Source organism: Curcuma longa, chromosome 20 (genome assembly GCF_044706935.1).
Source record: "Curcuma longa cultivar G26 ecotype Majalengka, Jawa Barat chromosome 20, ITB_CL_G26_1.1, whole genome shotgun sequence".
Classification (NCBI taxonomy): domain Eukaryota; kingdom Viridiplantae; phylum Streptophyta; class Magnoliopsida; order Zingiberales; family Zingiberaceae; genus Curcuma; species Curcuma longa.
In genome coordinates this window covers 7,808,811-7,828,056 of record NC_133880.1, presented here as the reverse complement: position 1 = coordinate 7,828,056, position 19,246 = coordinate 7,808,811, and the positions used below count along the sequence as shown (strand labels likewise).

Sequence of the window (19,246 nt, the reverse complement as noted above, 5' to 3'; positions counted from 1 at the left end):
TTAAAGGATTGGGTTATAGTATTAAATATAAAAAAAAATTTAGATGAAAAAATTTTAATATTCACAGGGATGTGTCGAATTGTTATCCCGCACTTATTATCTAGCATACCTCGTGAACAATTAAATTTTTTTTATTTTAAAATTTTTTATACTTAATACTATAACTCAACATCTAAATCCTAAAGGAAAAATTTTAAATAACTTAACCGTAAATAAATAAATAAATCATATAGTTTACTGTTTCAGTGCTCAGAACACTTTCGAGAGTCCCGAATTTTCTATAGATAAATCATGCATTATAAGGCGCGCAGGATATTGAAACTATATATATATATATATATATATATTCTTTGATAAGACATCATATGTTGGGCATCATCTATGTGCATCAAATGTAAAAAATAATAATTAGATGCCTCGAGGATACAGTGCAGCGATTAAAGTCTTCCGATGGATCTCAGGAATCTTGAATTCGAAACTCAACTATAGCTCACTATAGAAGTGATTTTTTTTTAATGGATAGTAGACCTACAGAGAAAATGAACTAATCTTAATATGATCACCACGAGCACTTCCTTGGTGCCCACTATAAATAAATGAATAAAAAATAAATTTAATTATGTGCTGTCTTTATATATATGCACATGGAGAAAGAATTCCTAGAGCAAGAGAAAGGAAAGTAGAATATCTTCTGCATAGGGAAGGTAGTGGTAATGACAATGGAGATCAAAACTATAGTGGGCGCAGTCTATGTGCAGTTGGCATACGCCGCAATGTTCCTGGCATCTCGACTAGCGTTCACCAAAGGTATGAGCCACTTTGCCTTCGTCCTCTATCGTCAAATCGTTGCCACTCTCGCCATCGGCCTTCCAGCTTACTACCTCTATAGGTATGTAAAAGTTAAGTTACATGCATGAGAAGTGGCATAATTAAACTAAATTCTGCCTTGAATTTTGAGTTAGAACAGATCAAATATATTTCCAACCATTGCCAAAAAGAGAGATAAAAGAAAAGAAAAGAAAAGAAATTATTGTTGATTTAGATGTTTGTGAATCAATCAGGGGTGGGAGGTACTGGAGCATGACTTGGAGGAGCATGAAACACGTCTTCATCCTTGCACTGATCGGGTAATTGTATATAAACAAACGAGCATGCATGTGTTTTACTACTCTGGTAATTTGAATTTTTACTAGTCTAGCAAAGGGTGCATGTGTGTACCAAAATTTATGGAATAACAAGAAAAAAAGAGCATCATATATAACTGAATTTTGTTTAACAAACATTTTTTGTCTTAGATCCAAAGATCACTAGCTACTTCAGAGAAATAAGGTCTCAGATGAGTGTTAAATTAATAGATATTGTTGCACTCTTAATTAATAGATATTTCTTTGAGTTTTGTCTGGTTTTGAGTCCTCTATGATGATTAAAAACTTTTAGCCAAGTGAATTATTGCGTGCTCTTACTCTTTCCTTTATTTTTGCATTAAATCTTGTTAAATCTTTATTTAATTGGGGCAACTAGCTTGTTGTGTGAAAATATAATAAAATATCTAATTAATATAACATACAGGATAAGCTTCAGTCAAAATTTCTACTATGCTGGACTGTCCTTGACTTCCTCCACCTTTGCCAGCACCATGAACAATCTGATACCCATCGTCACTTTCTTGCTCGCCTACTTCCTCAAGTAAGATTCTCTCTTCCTTTATTTTTGTATTCTATTGAAGAAATGTCAAGATCAAATATATTTAAATAAGCTGAACAGTTGAATATGCAAGAAAACAAGTTAAAGGAAAAGAAAAGGAAAAACTACAAAAAACTTGTTAACTATGAGTTCATTTAGATTGGAGCGAGTAAGAATAAAGCTATGGGATGGACAAGCTAAGATCCTCGGCACACTTCTTTGTGTCGGTGGAGCAATGCTGATGACATTCTACGAGAACCCAAGCCAAAGTCAAGAGGGTTCACATGCACAACAACTACTTTATCTGGACCATTTTCCTTTGGTTCAATCACTCAAATTCGTTGGCAAAAGCCGTGGCAGCTTCCTCTTTGGAGCACTTCTTACCATCATAGGCTCTTGGTCCATGTCCTTCTTCATGATCTATCAGGTTTTACTTTGATCTCTCTCTCTCTCTCTTCTCTCTCTCTCTCTTTAATGCCATTTATGCCTTCTTTTCCAAAAGGTACTCGCAATTTAGACACCTTAATGATTTATTCTCTTCTGCAACTCGAATGGTTCCGATCGAAAGAGTACAGCAAAATAACAATCAAAGTTTACATCAACATCATCTGTGCTGTATTTCATCTATGCAACAGCTTGTGTCTTCCTGATCTGATCTGTCAAGATAAAGTAGAATAATAATACCCTTCTGTTTTCTGGTCTTATTGTATTAATTAATTTTCAATACGACAGGCATGGATCGTACGAGAATACCCTTCTCAGCTCACCCTTTCTGCCATGGTCAGCTTCATGGGTTGCCTCCAGTGTGCCCTAGTTTCTCTCCTCCTTGAGAACGCTTCAGATTTGGTCATACAATGGGACATGCAGCTTCTCCTCATAGCTTACAGTGTACACAGCTCTCTCTATTTTATATGCATGCTATTAATTTTAAGCATTTCAGTAATGAGGATGCTGATTGCTTAATCATATATATATATATATATATATATATATATATATATATATATATATATATATATATATGTATATATAGGGAATATTTTGCACAGGTTTTGGGTCCTTCATCATAATGTGGTGTGTGAAGGAAAGAGGCCCAGTCTTCGTCACCATGTTTAGTCCTTTGTCATCAGTGGTTGTGGCCATCATGGAGCCCTTGCTGCTTCATGCGCAACTCACTTGGAGCAGGTAACAAACATTGTACTGTCTATTCTTAATCAACTTTATTAATTCTCTACTGTCTGATACCCATGTGTGTGTGTGTATATATGTATACTCAGTGTATTGGGCATGGCCATAATCATTGGTGGTCTCTACCTATTCCTGTGGGCCAAAGCTCAAGATGGCAACCCTTCCACTGATCCGTCTCAACTCACCGATGAGGAAGAAGAAAGGATCATTGATGCAAATGAAAGAAGCTCCATTGAAGAGACAATTGGCAACCAAGCACCTCTGCTAGTCACTACAAGAAAATAAGACTTTAGAGATGAGTTTTTAAGACAAAAATAAAATCTATTTCAAATTTATCTAAGTCAGAAATAGATTTAGCAGTGCGTACATGCATTTATGGATATCTTATGCATCATTAAAATAACTAGCTTGATACATGAATGTAATTGTTCTATCATGGTTGTTCTCTTTTATATATTATGCTATAGTCCAAAAGGTACCCTATAAACATGCTTGAAAGCATATATATTTCTATGTAAGAGACATAAAAAAGTGAATTAAAAGGGTAATTTCGAAAAGAAGAGTCCGACAGAGCATTAAATGATTGAAAGGAAAGATATGGCGAGGAGGAACGAAGAACATGGCAGTAGAAGAGCATTAACAATTGTAAATTAATACATTAAAATAAAATAAAATGGTGAAATTGTTTGGAGCTACATTATATGGAGAAGGGAAGGGGAAGAGTACTCTTAAATTTATATATGGATCTATATTGTTTTTCCATTGGTATTTAGGGTTTGTTTATTTGGATGAAAGATGGGGAGGTAGAGGAAAGGGGGAGAAATTAAGACTCACAAATTTACTTTTGAAAGTTGCACCGAAATCTTTTGTGTCATGCACTTTTTTTCATAAGATTGAGATCAGGAGCATACTTAAGTTGAACAATACAATATTACTTATATCATCCTACACATCGTGTGCACATCACCATCCGAACATCACAACGATTGATATCAAGGTCACATAAGGTAGGACTTAAATTTTAATTTTTACAAATATGTTTATTTAATTAGTAAGTCATTAGCTAGCGTGGATATAACCCGTGGAATATTCAATAATTAATGTCTACATGCAAACTACATCGAGAGTCCCCTTGAAAAAATGATAAATCTCAGTCAATTTCATGGACTTAATTCCTGGGGTGGTCGGTCCGGTCCCACGGAAGTTTCCCACCGACCACCAAGGTAAATCGGGAAGCGCATACGGCGGCCAATCCAGATGTCCAGCATCCTTTGATTGCGTTTCCCATTTGAAAAAAAATTCTTACAAATATAAGAGTCCCCTTGAAGTTATTATTAAAGTTAACTCGAGGAAGAGATACTTGCCAACAATTACCATTACCAATATCAATTTGAACTTCGACGTCCTATTCATATCGAACAAGTTATGAAAGCACTAGAATCTGAGATGGACTAATTAACGCACTAGAGCTAGGGGTGAAGGACAGAATCACTGTAGCAAGAGGAGCAACTAAAGGACAGAATCACTGTTATCTTGGGTTGGGGTTAACGTTGTGGGCTTCTCCAGTACTTTGTGGTAGGTGATTGATTGTTCACAGCCATGATTCTGATTATTATATTGCTAAAGGTCAGAAATAATAATATAATAATAATAATAGATTGTTCACAGCCATGATTATTGCTAAAGGTCAGAAATAATAATAATAGACAAGACAATAATCAAAAGGTCATTGATTGTTCGCTGCCATGCATGATTATTGTACTAGGTCAGAAATAATAATTATGTAATTAATTTATGGGAATCCTTTCTTGATGAATTTTTTATTGGAATCCTTTCAGGTGAATAATTATATTGATGGTAAATAATTATTGCGATGGGTCCGGAATTAAATCTGACACGTGGAGTGTTTGAAAATGTAAAATGTTTAGGAATCAAATCTGACTACTGAAATGCTCAGGGATGTAAAATGTTCGGGAATCAAGTTTGATGGGTATAGTACTTAGAAATATAAGGTGTTTGAGAATTCGATATTTGAGCATTGAGTCTGAGTATTCTGTAAACATTAAGATTCGGGCATCAAACTGGGCCAGTCAAAAAATGAAACCGACCACTTGAGAAATAGCCCGGGTACCATCACATTCTCCCTTTAAGTCAAATTGAGAAGCAAAGTAGAATAAAATTCGATTAAGTATGTGACAACTTTCTACTTTTAAATGTCACCTTAGCTAATCTTCTCCTATTAAATCAGCCTTTCTACTACACATCACATGTCCCCTTTAAATCCGATTGAGGGGCAAAGTTAAATGAAATATAATTAGATAAAATTAATAAGATAGAAAGTAAGGAAAACTTCCTTGTGAGTAAGATGCTAAGAAAAGCATATTCATTCAGAGAGATAAGACCCAAATGAGTAAAAAATCAGACTCCACTTGGAGTAATATTGAGATGATCAGAGAAGCCCTCGGGGCATAGGTGAGTTGGTTACGACGCAGCAGACTTGTAGAAGAGGACAAGGGTTTGAATCCTGACGAAGCCAGGCAATACCCTCATGCGTCGTAACCAACTGCACTTTCTCGATTTACCTCCTCACAGATGGTCGTGGGGCCGACCGTGTGGGGTCGCTAAGGTGGCGGATCCACCTTTTTGCAGAAGAGATGATCAGAGAAGCCCCCGGGGCATATATAGGTGAGTTGGTTACAACGCAGTAGACTTGCACAAGAGGGCAAGGCTTCGAATCCTGGCGAAGCCAGGCAATACCTCTTTGCGTTGTAACCAACTGCACTTTCTCGATTTACCTCCTCACAGATGGTCGTGGGGTCGACCGTGTGGGGCCGCTAAGGTGGCGGATCCACCTTTTTTGCAGAAGAGATGATCAGAAAAGCCCCGGGGCATAGCTGAGTTGGTTACGACGTAACAGAGTTGCAGAAGAGGGCAAGGGTTCGAATCCTGGCAAAGCCAGGCAATATCCTCCTGCATCGTGACCAACTGCAGTTTCCCGATTTACCTCCTCACAAATGGTCGGGGGGCCGATCGTGTGGGGCCGCTAAGGTGGCGGATTCCACCTTTTGCAGAAAAGAGATGATCAAAGAAGCCCCCGAGGCATAGCTGAGTTGGTTACGACACAACAGAGTTGTAGAAGAGGGCAAGGGTTGGAATCCTGGCTAAGTAAGGCAATACCCTCCTGCGTCGTGACCAACTGTAATTTCTCGATTTACCTCCTTACAAATAGTCGTGGGGCCGATCGTGTGGAGCCGCTAAGGTGGCGGATTCCACCTTTTGCAGAAGAGATGATCAGAGAAATTTACCTCCTCACAGATGGTCGTGGAGGCGACCGTGTGGGGGCGCTAAGGTGACGGATTCCACCTTTTTTGCAGAAGAGATGATCAGAGAAGCCCCCGAGGCATAGCTGAGTTGGTTACGATGGAGCTAAGTTGCAAAAGTGGACAAGGGTTCGAATCTCAGCGAAGCCGAATAATACTCCTCCGTGGTGGTCAACTGTTACTTCTCGATTTACCTCCTCATAGATGGTCGTGCGACTAACTGTGTAAAGCTGCTGGGGTGGCGGATTTCACCTTTTTGCAGAAGAGATGATCAGAGAAACCACTTGGAATAATAATTGTCGAGGAATGATGTCGACAGTTTCTGAGAAGATAGATTACCTATTTTTGTCTAGAAGTAATATTGAAGGGATTAATAAGATAACATGCCCACTCCTAACTAGGGAATATTGTTGAGTGAACTAAGAATATAAGAGGACAATCATTTCTCCGAGTAAAACCCACCTGGGTAGGTAACTAAGGAATTACGAAGAGATCAGATAGTCGATCCCTACTCGGGGATATTATCAAAAGACGTCAATAGAATAAAAACACTAGATCGCATCTGGAGATGTAATTTGAAAGACCTAGAAAAATAATTCCCATATAGGATAATCCACAAAAGTTAAAAGGGTGACCCTTTTGATTAAAATTATTTGAAGCATTCGAAAAGGCTTTAAACATATTTTGTTAACTTGAAACATGCATGACCGTTATGAGTTATGTCAAATAATTAATAAACATATTTTGTTAACTTGAAACATGCATGACCGTTATGAGTTATGTCAAATAATTAATTATAGATCTCTAAATAAACTTCAATTTAATATATTGTGCGTTTCATAGTTCAACATTGATCAAAGTTATAATTTTTCAAAGTTTAGGATTTAACATTCACGCTGTAATAGTTATGAAATCATAGCTATTACAATTGTGTAACAGTTAAAATTTTGTAGCTGCTATAATTATACTTCCACGTAGTTGTAATAATTACGATTTTGTAACTGTTACATAGTTGTAGCAGTCCAACCACTACAACCCTATATTAAATCATGAACTTTGAGTGATCATAACTTTTAACTTAACTGCTACAACTGTGTAGCAACTATGGAACCTTAGCTTCTATAACTATATATGTGCAGTTTAGTTATAGCAGCACGATTTCGTAATTGTATAATATGCTCGATCAATTTAGGATTTAAATGAGAGATGAACGATATTGAAAACTTACTGTGTTATTTTATAAAACGTTTTTTTAATTAAAAAAATTAATATAATGTGCATTATTAACGGTAAAAAGCAGAACGTCTTGTTTACTTTTGTCGGGAAAAAAATTATATTGAGGTACTTAGCAATAGGTAGGAAGAGGTGAATGGTGTTGGTTGCGGCCACGTTGCAGTACTATAATACGGAGGGTACAATAGCTCGTGGGTGAAGACGAAGCGGACAAAGGGGAACACGGCCCACCTAACGGAGAAGTTTACAGACAGGTGGACTGCACTCCTTCGTCGTTGCCACCACGAACATGACGCATATGCTCTTTTACGTTACTCGGGTCAATTTTATTTTAAATTTAGACAAAAATTTAAAGGGCGTTTTTTTTAATCGCCCGTTTCTTATTTTTTATTTTTAAAAACGCTCCATTCCATCAAACTCCCTTATAAAATTATATAAGTACGCTCAATATCGATTTTGATGTTTTGATAAGTTGATTTTAAATTTAAATCTTAAATTAGATTATAATAATTATGAAATTATAATTTTATAATATTTATGATTACATAGCTCCTACAACTTGAATATTGTTGACTTAGAATAAGTTCATGTTATAGTGGTTATTATTTCATAATATTAAATTGTAAATATTAAATGAACAGGTCGACTCTAGATTGTAATAATTACGATTTCGTAATTGTTATAATACTAATTGTAATAATTTGAATGTTGTTGAATATGTTAAGTCCGTGGATCTAAATTTGAAATCAATAGGTTAAAAAATTAAAGTTGATCAAACAGTGTGTTTGAGACAATTGTATAGTTTTACAAAGATTAATGAGGTAAAGCGCCTTTTGATTAAAAAATAAAAGAGAGACGCCACGGTAATGACTCAAAAAAAAAAAAAAATCTTTGATTTGTGCCCAATTTTGTTTGCTGCGATTTCCATGGCCTCTCAAAGCCCAAGCCTTTTCTAAGTGCAGGTGCCAAGAAATTGTTGGAGTTTAAAAAAAAAAAAAAAATTCGTGTAGGCTCATGAAATCCAAGTTGCTTCATAAGGACTCATAAGTCATGTTCTTTAAATTAATCTAATTAATCCTAAACACATGTTTTCTTTTCTTTTCTTTTAAAATCTGCATAACTTTGTGGCATTGAATCAGATATTTTGTCCACAGAAGTATCTGTTTCCGTGTTAAAATCTGCATAACTTTATTGCATTTTAGGATCAAATCAAGTTATCTTTTAAATAAAATAATAAATATTTAAAATAAGAGAAATATTAAAATCAAAAAATAATTTCTTTATTTTTTAAAATAGTTTTCCTGATTTTTAATTTTTGAGTCATGGCTTGTAGGTCACTTTCAATATGATAGATATGATGGAATTTCTAGTAATATAATTTGAGCATGAAAGATATATCTACCAGTTAGTCAATTGATGCAATGGTGTGGAACCTCGCTTTAATATTGTCAGTTCCCAAAAAAAAATTTATATACAAATTTATGTGTCATATGTTCATTTGCAATTCGTGATTAAATTGCCTGTATGTGATGGCAAATGTGATATGCATCATTTTGTTGTAATTGAGCATACAAAAATAAATAAATAAATAGTGTCTAAATACCAGAATAAAACTGAAACAAAACAAGCAAAAGCTAAAAAGGTAGAATTTGTCACCCCAATAGCTCCACATGATCGACTTCACGATCATTTGTAAGGAGGTAAATTGAGAAATTATAATTGACCAGGACGAAGGAGGATATTATATCAACTTCGCCAACCTTTGCCCATTTCAACAATTTTGTTCTGTTATAACCAACTCAATTATGTCCCGGGGATAGCAAAGGCCAGTAGCAATATCATGCACAATAACCTCTCTCTCTTATTTGCACTTCTTTTGTAAAATTAATGAATTACAAAAAAAAAAAAAAACCACACACACACACAACTGCAATGCTCGTTGGATATCAAAAGCCCAAGCAGAGATGGCATCTAGCATGATGAGCCACGAGCCCAATAGACTTGTCAGCTCTGCATATTTGTTATATTCTAGTTACAGACAATGCAGTGTTAAACATGTCTTATATCATTTAGATAGCTAAATTTTGGCTTGCATTTGATTGTGACACAAGTTTAAATGATAGAGCATAACTCTGTAAACTTAAGTCCCCCTCTCATCTTTGCACTTTCAAGCATTTGAACATTTGAACACCTTTTTGTTTTTAACCTTTTACATGTCAGAGCAAACAGAAAGAAAAAAAGAAAAAACTTCGATAAAGATAGCATGAAAATTGACAGAGAAATGGTTTTAAGAACAGTAAACAAGAAAGAATAAAGCTTTTAACAGTTCTATGGAAGTTCCTTGGCACGAACATTCACTATATGAAATCCAACCACAATGCCCAACAATCTTGATACCGAATCACACATTAACAATCAAAGTTCACGCTTGTAAAGAATAAAGCTTGTGACAGTTCTATGGAAGATCCTTGGCACAAACATTCACTATATGAAATCCAACCACAATGCCCAACAATCTCGATACCGAAACAAACATTAACACTCAGAGTTCATGCTTGTAAACAATTACATCTACAAGTCCAATATAATGAACAACCAAAACAAAAAACAAAACAAACAAACAAAGTGTGGCATGACATAAAAGTCAAAAGGTAACAATCACGTCATATTATTGCACCTTCCTATCTTTCATTTATCAGAAATACTTCTAAAATTCCATTCGGCCAACGCCAGCATGAATCTCAACTCTTCTGAAGATATCCCGCAACCACAGTTTACATCTCAAACAAACTCAATAAACAAACCTAATTGTTGTAAAATTAAAAGCAAAACCCAAATCAACAAAATCTTTAATGTAAAACTAAATTTATTTGGACCCCCTTGTTAGCTCTGTATGACTAACCGATCCATGTAATGTACCCATATATAATATATATAACTCACTATCTGCACCAGGTTCACTGAACAGTTGACTTGTGATGAGCTCAGAACTAGGAGAGAGAAAAAAATCTCTCAAGGTAGCAATCCCTGCATGACACAGCAACCAATGTGCAGTCATATTCAGGAAATTTCCTTGCAAACCAAAACACCATATGTTGGAACTCTCACGCAGAATGGGAAACGAAAATATGTGTACATCTACATTGTAACTCTGTTGCAGTCTTGATAGGAACATATCTACCAGGGAAAATAAGCTGGCTAGCATCCATCTCTCTGCAGGAAGAGAATAGAATGTATTAGTGTATAATGATACATGGGAAGCAGCACATCACATAGAGAAACTATTTGACAGAGAAACAACACCAGACAAGATAAAACCTCTTTGTTTAACTTAGCGAAGCTTGTTTTATAGCAATGCAAGTGCACTTCATTTGTCGCTTGCATAGAAACACTAAATTGGTAAACTTATTGCTGCTTTTTACAAAAATCATTATCCACAGCGATTGGTACAGAAGCATTATGAGACAAAGAGTTTTTCTTTTCTTCATTTTTTTAAAGTTTAAATAACTGTCTAAAACAAAATTACATAAGTTTTTCAAGGCCATACTCTTAATCTGTCACATGCATAAGCTGGGCTACCATATTCCTATCTCTCGATGCAAGAGGAAATTCCCAGCAATAAAGGAGAAAATCCTTTTTTTACCACACTACAAATAACTAGATACAGATTAAACAAGCCCAAGGGGGTGGTTGATTGTAATTTTCAGGATAGTTTCCCTAAAAGGTGTTGTATAATCATGTTGAATGCAACTTCAAGGTTAATTTCTAAGTTACACACTTCATAGTCTGGTAGACCTTTCTTTTGGCCGGTAGATAGAAGCTAATTAGAATTTGAGGAAATAATGAATATGTGCCACCAACTTGAGAACTCCCATGGTTACTAGCTTCTATGAGTTGGAAATGAAGACATTCTAGATCTTTCCCCCTGAGCTGCAGAAAGCAGCACTCCACAACAGAGAAACACACAAGGGAAGTATAGCACATCGAACTAACTAGGAAGCAAAGCTAGACTTAATAACTTATCATGCACATTCCCGTGTTATAATTTTTGCCTTCTAGAACACACATGATTGGAGTTGGAGTAGGTATACAAGGGTCATAAATATTCAATTGCACTACCTGTACTGAGTGTTTTCTTTTCAGTTGTACAACAGCATAGTAGTTTGATATATGAATTCTGTGGATTATAGCATGCACATGATACCTTTTGGATCATATTTACTTCCAGATGTTTTGCTAAACAATTCAAAATTAAGTGATTCACAGGATCACAGGGTAGACTGTACCTTCCTTTTAACATATAAGTTAGAAAGTTCAACCATTGAAAATGACAACTAAGAAAATTTAGTGATAAATATGCTAACTCCTTTCACCAGCAAACCTATGTCAACTAAATAAAGTGAGCTTTGAAAAATTGCACAATTGATTAAATATGTTGTTTTCCATTTGCACTCTACTGGAATAAAAATCGAGCATCCTAGTTTTCCTCATTATTATTCGATTTTAATTACTTAAAAATATGGGTATATTGAAATTGATAAACCAAGTTAAACTGATTCATTAAAAAATATTACTTAAAAGCAATTAGAGCACCAATGATATTAAAAAGGAGGCATATTAGAGTAAAAAAACCAAGGTGTAGTTATATATAGTAATTGTGTTAGTACAAGTCCAATCTCCTAGTGGTTAACTAAGATATATTTATGAACTTGCTCGAAACCAACTTCAACCCCAAATGCTAGATGTCTTGAGAGCATTACTTGTAGTTTTGAAAAATATGGGTTAATTTCAATAGGATGTTATAAGAACCATTGCTCTAACATAATATTTATTTTATTATTAGCAAAATGTAATTATTAGTCAAGATTTATATTATATTTCTGTAATTTATTCTTCTAAATTTTAATTCGACTATCTTTCTAATTTTCATAGACTTATAGTTGAAATAAACAAGCAAGCCAAGTGGAGGAATATTTGAAATGAAACTATGGCACAGTACAAAACTATGGCACATAACCATATTTTAAACCTTGGGTGGAAACGAAAGTTATAGCTTCTTGGGAATATTTGATTTTATGAGTTGGAATCAATTGAAAATTTGGTTTTTTCCCCCAATAAAAAAAAAGGTCAAGATGAACCAAATGTCACTTTAAATGTAAAATGAGAAAAATTACAAAGTCATATAATGGATTCCTTAGTGAAAATAAGGAATAGTAAGTTGACCATGTGAGGCAATCAAACAGTAACATGCTAGAACACCCTTTTCATATCAACAAATAGTATGTACTCAATGGTTCACACATTGTTGGTAACATAGCATTATCCAACTTAATTATCGAGTTAGATTTCTTCTAGAAGATTGGGGCACATCAAAACCTTAGATAATATTTGATTTCAAATAGAAGAGTGTACTACTGTTTCTACTCAATCAACTTCTTTCTGCATCCCAGCTAGCAAACTTTTCAAACATGCAACAAGCAATTTGTTCCACCTATTTGGGGTCAATTACAAGAATCTTATCCCTCTACTGGGTTACATTAAGGTTATATCTCTCACAACACCTAGTCATTTAGATCACTGATAGCTACATTCTACTTTCTCTTCGTCCCTCAACACTCAGAACATCAACTCTAATTGTTTCAACTTGCCAAACTATGCTATTTAACAATTTTTAAGAATCCCAGACTATTTTTTTCCCAATATAACAATGTGTCCATATGCATAAAAAAAAGGAGAAAAAACATATCATCTTGTCTTTTGAGGTAAACCAATATTGTCAAGTTCTCCCCCAACTCCAACATATTTAGTGTTTGATTTCATGCCATGAAGATATCTTTTTCAAGGGCATGGAAGTATTCTAGAATTTGGCTTACAAAACCACTTGTCAAAACAATTAAAAGCCACTTGATTATCATCAATGGCATAGGTTGAGATAATAACAATCCTAGTAAAAAATTTATAGCTAAACAAAGAAAGTAATATATGTAATTGATGAATATGTTACAAAGGAGCAGATATTTCAACATGAATTTAATATAGACATTTAGTAGATCTACAAAGAACTAATATAGTTAAACATTTAGAAATCATATGCTTCTTTTACATAAAATTAGATTCTATAGTCAATAGAGTTCAATCAGTGATTGGTGTGACAATAGAAAGAAATCAAATTGATTTAATTAATCTAAAATTCTCTAGTGATATTGCTGCCTTGCGACAGCGGAAGTATAAGACTTGATGATATTAATGCTTCTTTTGCATAATAAAGAAAGAAAATTTGAATGCCAAGAAGTTAAAAGGTTAAGATACCTCAATCTGTTTGCCTATTGTTAACATCATAACCACCGACATAATCTGCAAATTCTTTGCCTGAATCTGCATCTGAATTGCCAAGCCTGTAGCTAAATGAACCAGTACCATCAACATCTGATAATGAAGGTCGCCAAGTAGGGTCTCCATAAACTGAATTGCCACCATATAAATCTTCATAACTTACTTCATATCCAGAATTTGAGGTAGTAAGATTAGTGTTGGCTAAAGGAGGAGAGACTCTTCTTTCAAAACTGTTGCCTCCCAAGGCAATATTATCAGTACCAATATAGCTCAGATCTCCACTGCCATAGCCTGAGCGGCTCCCCCCAAATTGAGATGAGATAGGAAGCGAACTACCCCAGTTCAAGCTACTGTTGCTTAAGCTACCAAGGCCACCAGTCCCAGATGCCATGGATGCACTTGCAGTTGCAGAATTTACAGGATAATTAAGGCCTGTGTTTCCCAGTAAAGTTCGAGCCATTGAACTAATAAGGGCGCTAGTATTTCGGTTAAAACCACTATATGGAATGGGACCATCATACCTATTTGAATTCCCACCGCTGTAAAAGGAGTTCAAGGCCCGCCCATAATCAAGAATGTTACCAACGTTTGTATTCCCTACAATACCTGAGCTCAAAGTTGGATTATAATCAAGTCCCATTCCAAATCCAGGTCCAAGTGAGGGGAGCCCGTTCCTCCCTGTAGATAGAGCTCCCAATCTACTATCCATCCTCATACCATAGCCACTTACTGAGCTTGGATTATACCCCTGTGCATACCCACTAAGAAAATTATTTCCTCTATTCACACCATAGTTAAATCCACCAGTCTGCAATCGTGTGCTGGGTCCAGGAGAAAGTTCCTTAGGCACAGCCCTCTTGGCCTCTACCTTCTTACCATTCAGATCATGGAAAGTATTGAGCAATACCTTATCCACAGCTTCCTCGGAATCAAACGTGATGAAGCCAAATCCTCTAGGTCTCTGTGTATTGTGGTCGTACATCACCACAACATCTGTTATTGTCCCAAACTGATCGAAATATTTCTTAAAGTCATTTTCTGTTATTGTTGACGGCAAACCCCCCACAAATATCTTCTTTGTACGGCCAGGGCTAAGAGAAGCATGGACGCTGTTGTTGCTTCTATTAACAACTTGCTGGTCGTCCCTAGGAACAGCTTTCTTGACATCCACCTAAGAAATTAATCAAGAACCGCCATTTGAGCTGAAGTCCAAGCTTAAAAGATGATAACGATAATGTAAAGCACATTAAATAGGAGTCTACTTACCACTCGGCCATCAATTGTATGCTTTTCCATCACCACTCTTTCAGCAACGGCAGGGTCAGAGAACACGACAAACCCGAAGCCGCGGGCGCGGCCCGTGTTCCGATCCTTCATTATGACGGCCTCCACCACCTCCCCGAACTTGCCGAAGTGCTCCCGGAGGCCATCCTCATTGGTGTCCCACGAGATTCCGCCGATGAAGAGCTTCCCCTGATCCATCCCCATGCGCCTTCCTGCAAATTAAGCACCACCCAACCGTCGTCGTCGTCATCGACATCCTCCTCGAATCAAAATCCGGAATTAAATCAGGAAATCGAACCCGAAGGCATCAATGGGGATCAGATCCAATCTCGAACTACTGATCAACGCACAAAATCAAAACTTGGTCAACAAGTCATAACCACGTCAGCCGATCGGCGGGCAACCATTGCCCCGCCGTCCACCACAGATCCGACAAGAGAGCCACAAAGCATCGACAGAAGACGAAAAGTCACGAAAGAAAACGAAATCGATACCAATCGGATCGCGAGAACGCCCTTTGCATCGAAATCAATCAATCGGGGATGTTGCAGGTAGAATGGGGGACGGAGCGCCTTACCAATCCGAGACGGAGGGTATCAGATGCGGAGGCGATGCGGAGATCGGTTCCGGAGTTGTTAGATTTGGAAGAAGAGGAAGTGAAGGTCGAACGAGAAGGGTTCCTCTTCACCTCTCTCTCCTCTCTCTCTCTCTCTCCCCCTCTCTTTTCCTCTTCTCTTCCTTTTCTTCTTCGCCTCGTCTATTATTAAGTAACTCATATGAGATTGCCGTAACTATTTACCACTTCACGTCTTCTCTTTTCTCTGTTTTATCGTTTTTTCTTCAAACAAATTAATTAATTAATAATAATAATAATAATAATTTTATTTTATTTTTGCATTATTGTTAAATTAACAGATATTCTCCTAAAAGCTAAACAAACTATTTATATAATTAAATGTTATCATAAATTTCAATTGGCATTTGGTATAAAATACTATTTGAGCATGTACTTCAATTAAAACAAGTTGTTCAAATTCTAGTTAAATTTATGTTCGTACTTTTAAATAGTAAAAGGCTTGAAGGGGAGTTATCTTCTCTAAAGAGAGTTTTTTATGTTTAAAAAACACTATAGGTATTAAACGTGAGAGTTATTTTATTTTTCAACATTTAAATTAATATTCCAAGATTTATAGATTTCTTGTGTATATTAATTTGTCTAGTTTTAATTATATTTTTACTCATATATGGATAAGTTTAGTTTTGATAGTCACTATGTATATATAGTGTGCTTTAGTGAAGGTTATTTATCATTCATTCTAAAGACATTAAATTTAAATCAACAAGTGTATAATTTGAGACAATTAAATTTCGCTCTCGAGACATGATTGAGTTGATTATTATAGGACAAATTTATTACGATGGGTAAGGGTCAAATTTCGATGAAGTTGAGATAATATCCTCTCCCATAGTAGTCAATGGTAATTTTTCGATTTACCTCCTCATAGATGATCGTAGGACCGACCGCTTGGGTAGTGAATTTTATCTTTTGTTATAGAGACACTAAATTTCATTATATTAGCTAATATAGGAGACTCAATTTCTATTTTTGATAAATATAGTTATTTGGCAGATGAAAGGACAATGATTGAGATATGAGAAAAAAATAATTAATAATATCAAACTATGTTTTATTGATATAATATTTCACATAATGGCCAATACCATGAAAAAGAAAAATGATTTCATCCTTGTATTGTATACTATATATATGATATTTTCTACAACTCTGTTCCGTCGTAATTAATATTGGGTTGCAAAGGTGCAAACATAGTCTCACATCTAAAGTACATGGAAAAGATCATGGGGGTAAAAGGATGGAAAGTATCTCCATTGATATGAGGCCTTTTAGGGAGAGCCCAAGAATAAGCCATGAGGACTTAGTCCCAAAGTGGACAATATCATACCATTGTGGAGATATTTTGATTCCATCGGTACTAACAAGTGGTATCAGAGCGAGACCGTTCTTCACCGGACTAACCGTCGGATGAGACATGATCCAGATCTAATCATGTGGTTTGAACCTTAAACAAAGGAAGTGAGTGCTCCCGTGTCTGAATCAAGAGGACCAGACACCAGGTGAGAAGTCCTAGTAGGTCCGGTGGATCGAGGGGTAAAAAGTCTTAGTTGCGACTAGGTGGGAAGTCCTAGTAGGTCGGGTGGACCGAGGGGCAAAAAGTCCTAGTTGTGGCTAAGTGGGAAGTCCTAGTAGGTCGGATGGACCGAGGGGCAAAAAGTCCTGGTGGGTCAAGGATTCAGATATCAAAAAATGACATTGAGGGGGGCCTGGGTGGACCGAGGGGCAAAAAGTCCTAGTTGTGGCTAGGTGGGAAGTCCTAGTAGGTCGGATGGACCGAGGGGCAAAAAGTTCTTGTGGAGGTAGTCCCACATCTAAAGCACATGGAAAAGATCATAGGATTAAAAGGATGGAAAGTATCTCCATTGGTAAGCCATGAGGGCTTAGGTCTAAAGTGGACAATATCATACCATTGTGGAGATATTTTGATTCCATCGGTACTAATAACTAATTCAGCTATGTCCTAGGGGTATAGTATATATGATCCCTTAAAACAATTATTGAAACATTAATTTATCGTTGTTTATCTTCTAGGTCTCTAATCTTCTTCTTATGCAAGAAGCAATTTGATTGATTGTATTAGTGGCTCGAGATCCTACAGTGATGAAGAAGATCAACTTCTCTTCTTTTCAAGATAAATTCTTTTAGTATCTCATGCATACACGTTATAATTAAGTAAAAATAAATAAATAAATTGAATATACAATAACTTAGAGATTCACTTGTTACTTCTTTTGGTGTTTATGCTAAAAAATTCTTGATAGTTCAAATATGTTTAAGTCTCATTGCCAAAGCCTAAGCATATCTCACAAAGGTTTCCACTTCGAAATATCGATAAGAGAGGCAATCGATTGATAAAAAGCTAATGCCATCCCTTTTATCATGAAATATAAATCGACTCCTATGATTTGAATCTAAGAGAAAGAATGTCTTTGAAAAAAATGAGATATCAAGTAGGGAGTCATCCCCTTAACATTAATGTGACATTTTTAGAGCTTTACTACAATGATATGTGCTATATAGAGCCCAAGAAACTATCGCATGTGATCGATCTAAGAAACTAATTCCTCACACATGGTACAAAACCTTAGATGAGGTTGGTCTCCTAAAGTTTGAAATTTCATGGATTGGGTGAGGGAATAAAAACGAATCGAGTATCATGTGTAGGAGTTGGTGAATGTCTTTCCTTGTCTATGTTTCTCATGCACATTAGAAGTGGAGGAAGTGAAGTTAGGGCAAGATATTGACGACAATGTGACCACAAACTAAGGATAATGATCGATGGGTGCATCGATAAAGTAACAAGGGTCACGATAGAATTTTAATGCACATGGAGTGTTGTGTGTGTGAGGGAAAAAGGAGATGGAGGATAGAGGGTGGATGATGACGAAGGTGCAAACTATGATTCAATTGGTGCAATCAACAAAGGAGTAAATGCATCATTTGAGCTACAATCAATGGGAGACATTTGCCACGAGTTAAAGTCGATAAGATTTTTCATATTTGATATTTATATTGATTATTATCTTCCAAAGGCATATCAATACAATGACCTTTACAACATCTCATGTACTAGACCCGTGATAATCAATCATCTTCCATGGTTTATTGAGTCAACTTCATTAATATCCAAATTGTAGTCCTCAGTTGAACATAAATTGTGGTGAAATTGATTAATAGCTTCACTTTCTTCATGAAACATAAAAAAATAAGATTGATGAAGAAGTAAATACAATCATACAAATCACCCATGCTAATATGGTGAATGAAATAAAGAAATTAAAATAAAAAGGTTTATTGAGCCAAATGAACAAGGTTAAATGATGTAAGACGAGCATTAAAACACTCAACACAATTCCTTACTTTTGTTTATAATGTTTGCCTTCAAACAAATACTAATTAAGGTCCTACTACATATGATGGCATTCTTTTCACCCGTTCGGGCTCCTCCTCTTTCTTCACCTTTAGAGTTGGGACTTCGATAACCTCTGCCCTATCAGACATTGCTACTTGTGGATCAAAGCGTATTAGTGGCAGGTTGGTGTTGCTAGTACGACCCATTCGATGTTCA

General features: G+C 35.9%; 2 protein-coding genes across 2 annotated transcripts; one reads left to right on the top strand and one right to left on the bottom strand.

The window, feature by feature from the left end:
• The first annotated feature begins 676 nt into the window (after nt 1-676).
• LOC141814022 (WAT1-related protein At2g37460-like) lies at nt 677-3,272 on the top strand. Its single transcript, XM_074702022.1, has 7 exons — nt 677-889; nt 1,062-1,127; nt 1,570-1,686; nt 1,843-2,110; nt 2,416-2,571; nt 2,717-2,868; nt 2,961-3,272. Exons 1-7 carry the CDS (start codon nt 714-716, stop codon nt 3,154-3,156), a joined length of 1,131 nt encoding a protein of 376 aa, XP_074558123.1. The 5' UTR covers nt 677-713; the 3' UTR covers nt 3,157-3,272.
• Nucleotides 3,273-10,062: 6,790 nt separating this feature from the next.
• On the bottom strand, nt 10,063-15,790 carry LOC141813375 (heterogeneous nuclear ribonucleoprotein 1-like). Its single transcript, XM_074701336.1, has 4 exons — nt 15,619-15,790; nt 15,024-15,253; nt 13,734-14,928; nt 10,063-10,637 (listed from the first exon to the last, which is right to left on the bottom strand). Exons 2-3 carry the CDS (start codon nt 15,243-15,245, stop codon nt 13,735-13,737), a joined length of 1,416 nt encoding a protein of 471 aa, XP_074557437.1. The 5' UTR covers nt 15,246-15,253; nt 15,619-15,790; the 3' UTR covers nt 10,063-10,637; nt 13,734.
• Between the last annotated feature and the right edge of the window lie 3,456 nt (nt 15,791-19,246).

What these genes read in the sequence shown, in the direction of transcription:
- LOC141814022 (XM_074702022.1), top strand. Translation starts at nt 714, where the DNA reads ATGACAATGGAGATCAAAACTATAGTGGGCGCAGTCTATGTGCAGTTG. An exon ending in TTCTCCTCATAGCTTACAGT is followed by an intron (nt 2,572 to 2,716) that starts GTACACAGCTCT and finishes ATGTATATATAG; the next exon opens with GGAATATTTTGCACAGGTTT. An exon ending in GCGCAACTCACTTGGAGCAG is followed by an intron (nt 2,869 to 2,960) that starts GTAACAAACATT and finishes ATGTATACTCAG; the next exon opens with TGTATTGGGCATGGCCATAA.
- LOC141813375 (XM_074701336.1), bottom strand. Translation starts at nt 15,245, where the DNA reads ATGGGGATGGATCAGGGGAAGCTCTTCATCGGCGGAATCTCGTGGGAC. An exon ending in ATACAATTGATGGCCGAGTG is followed by an intron (nt 14,929 to 15,023) that starts GTAAGTAGACTC and finishes TTAATTTCTTAG; the next exon opens with GTGGATGTCAAGAAAGCTGT.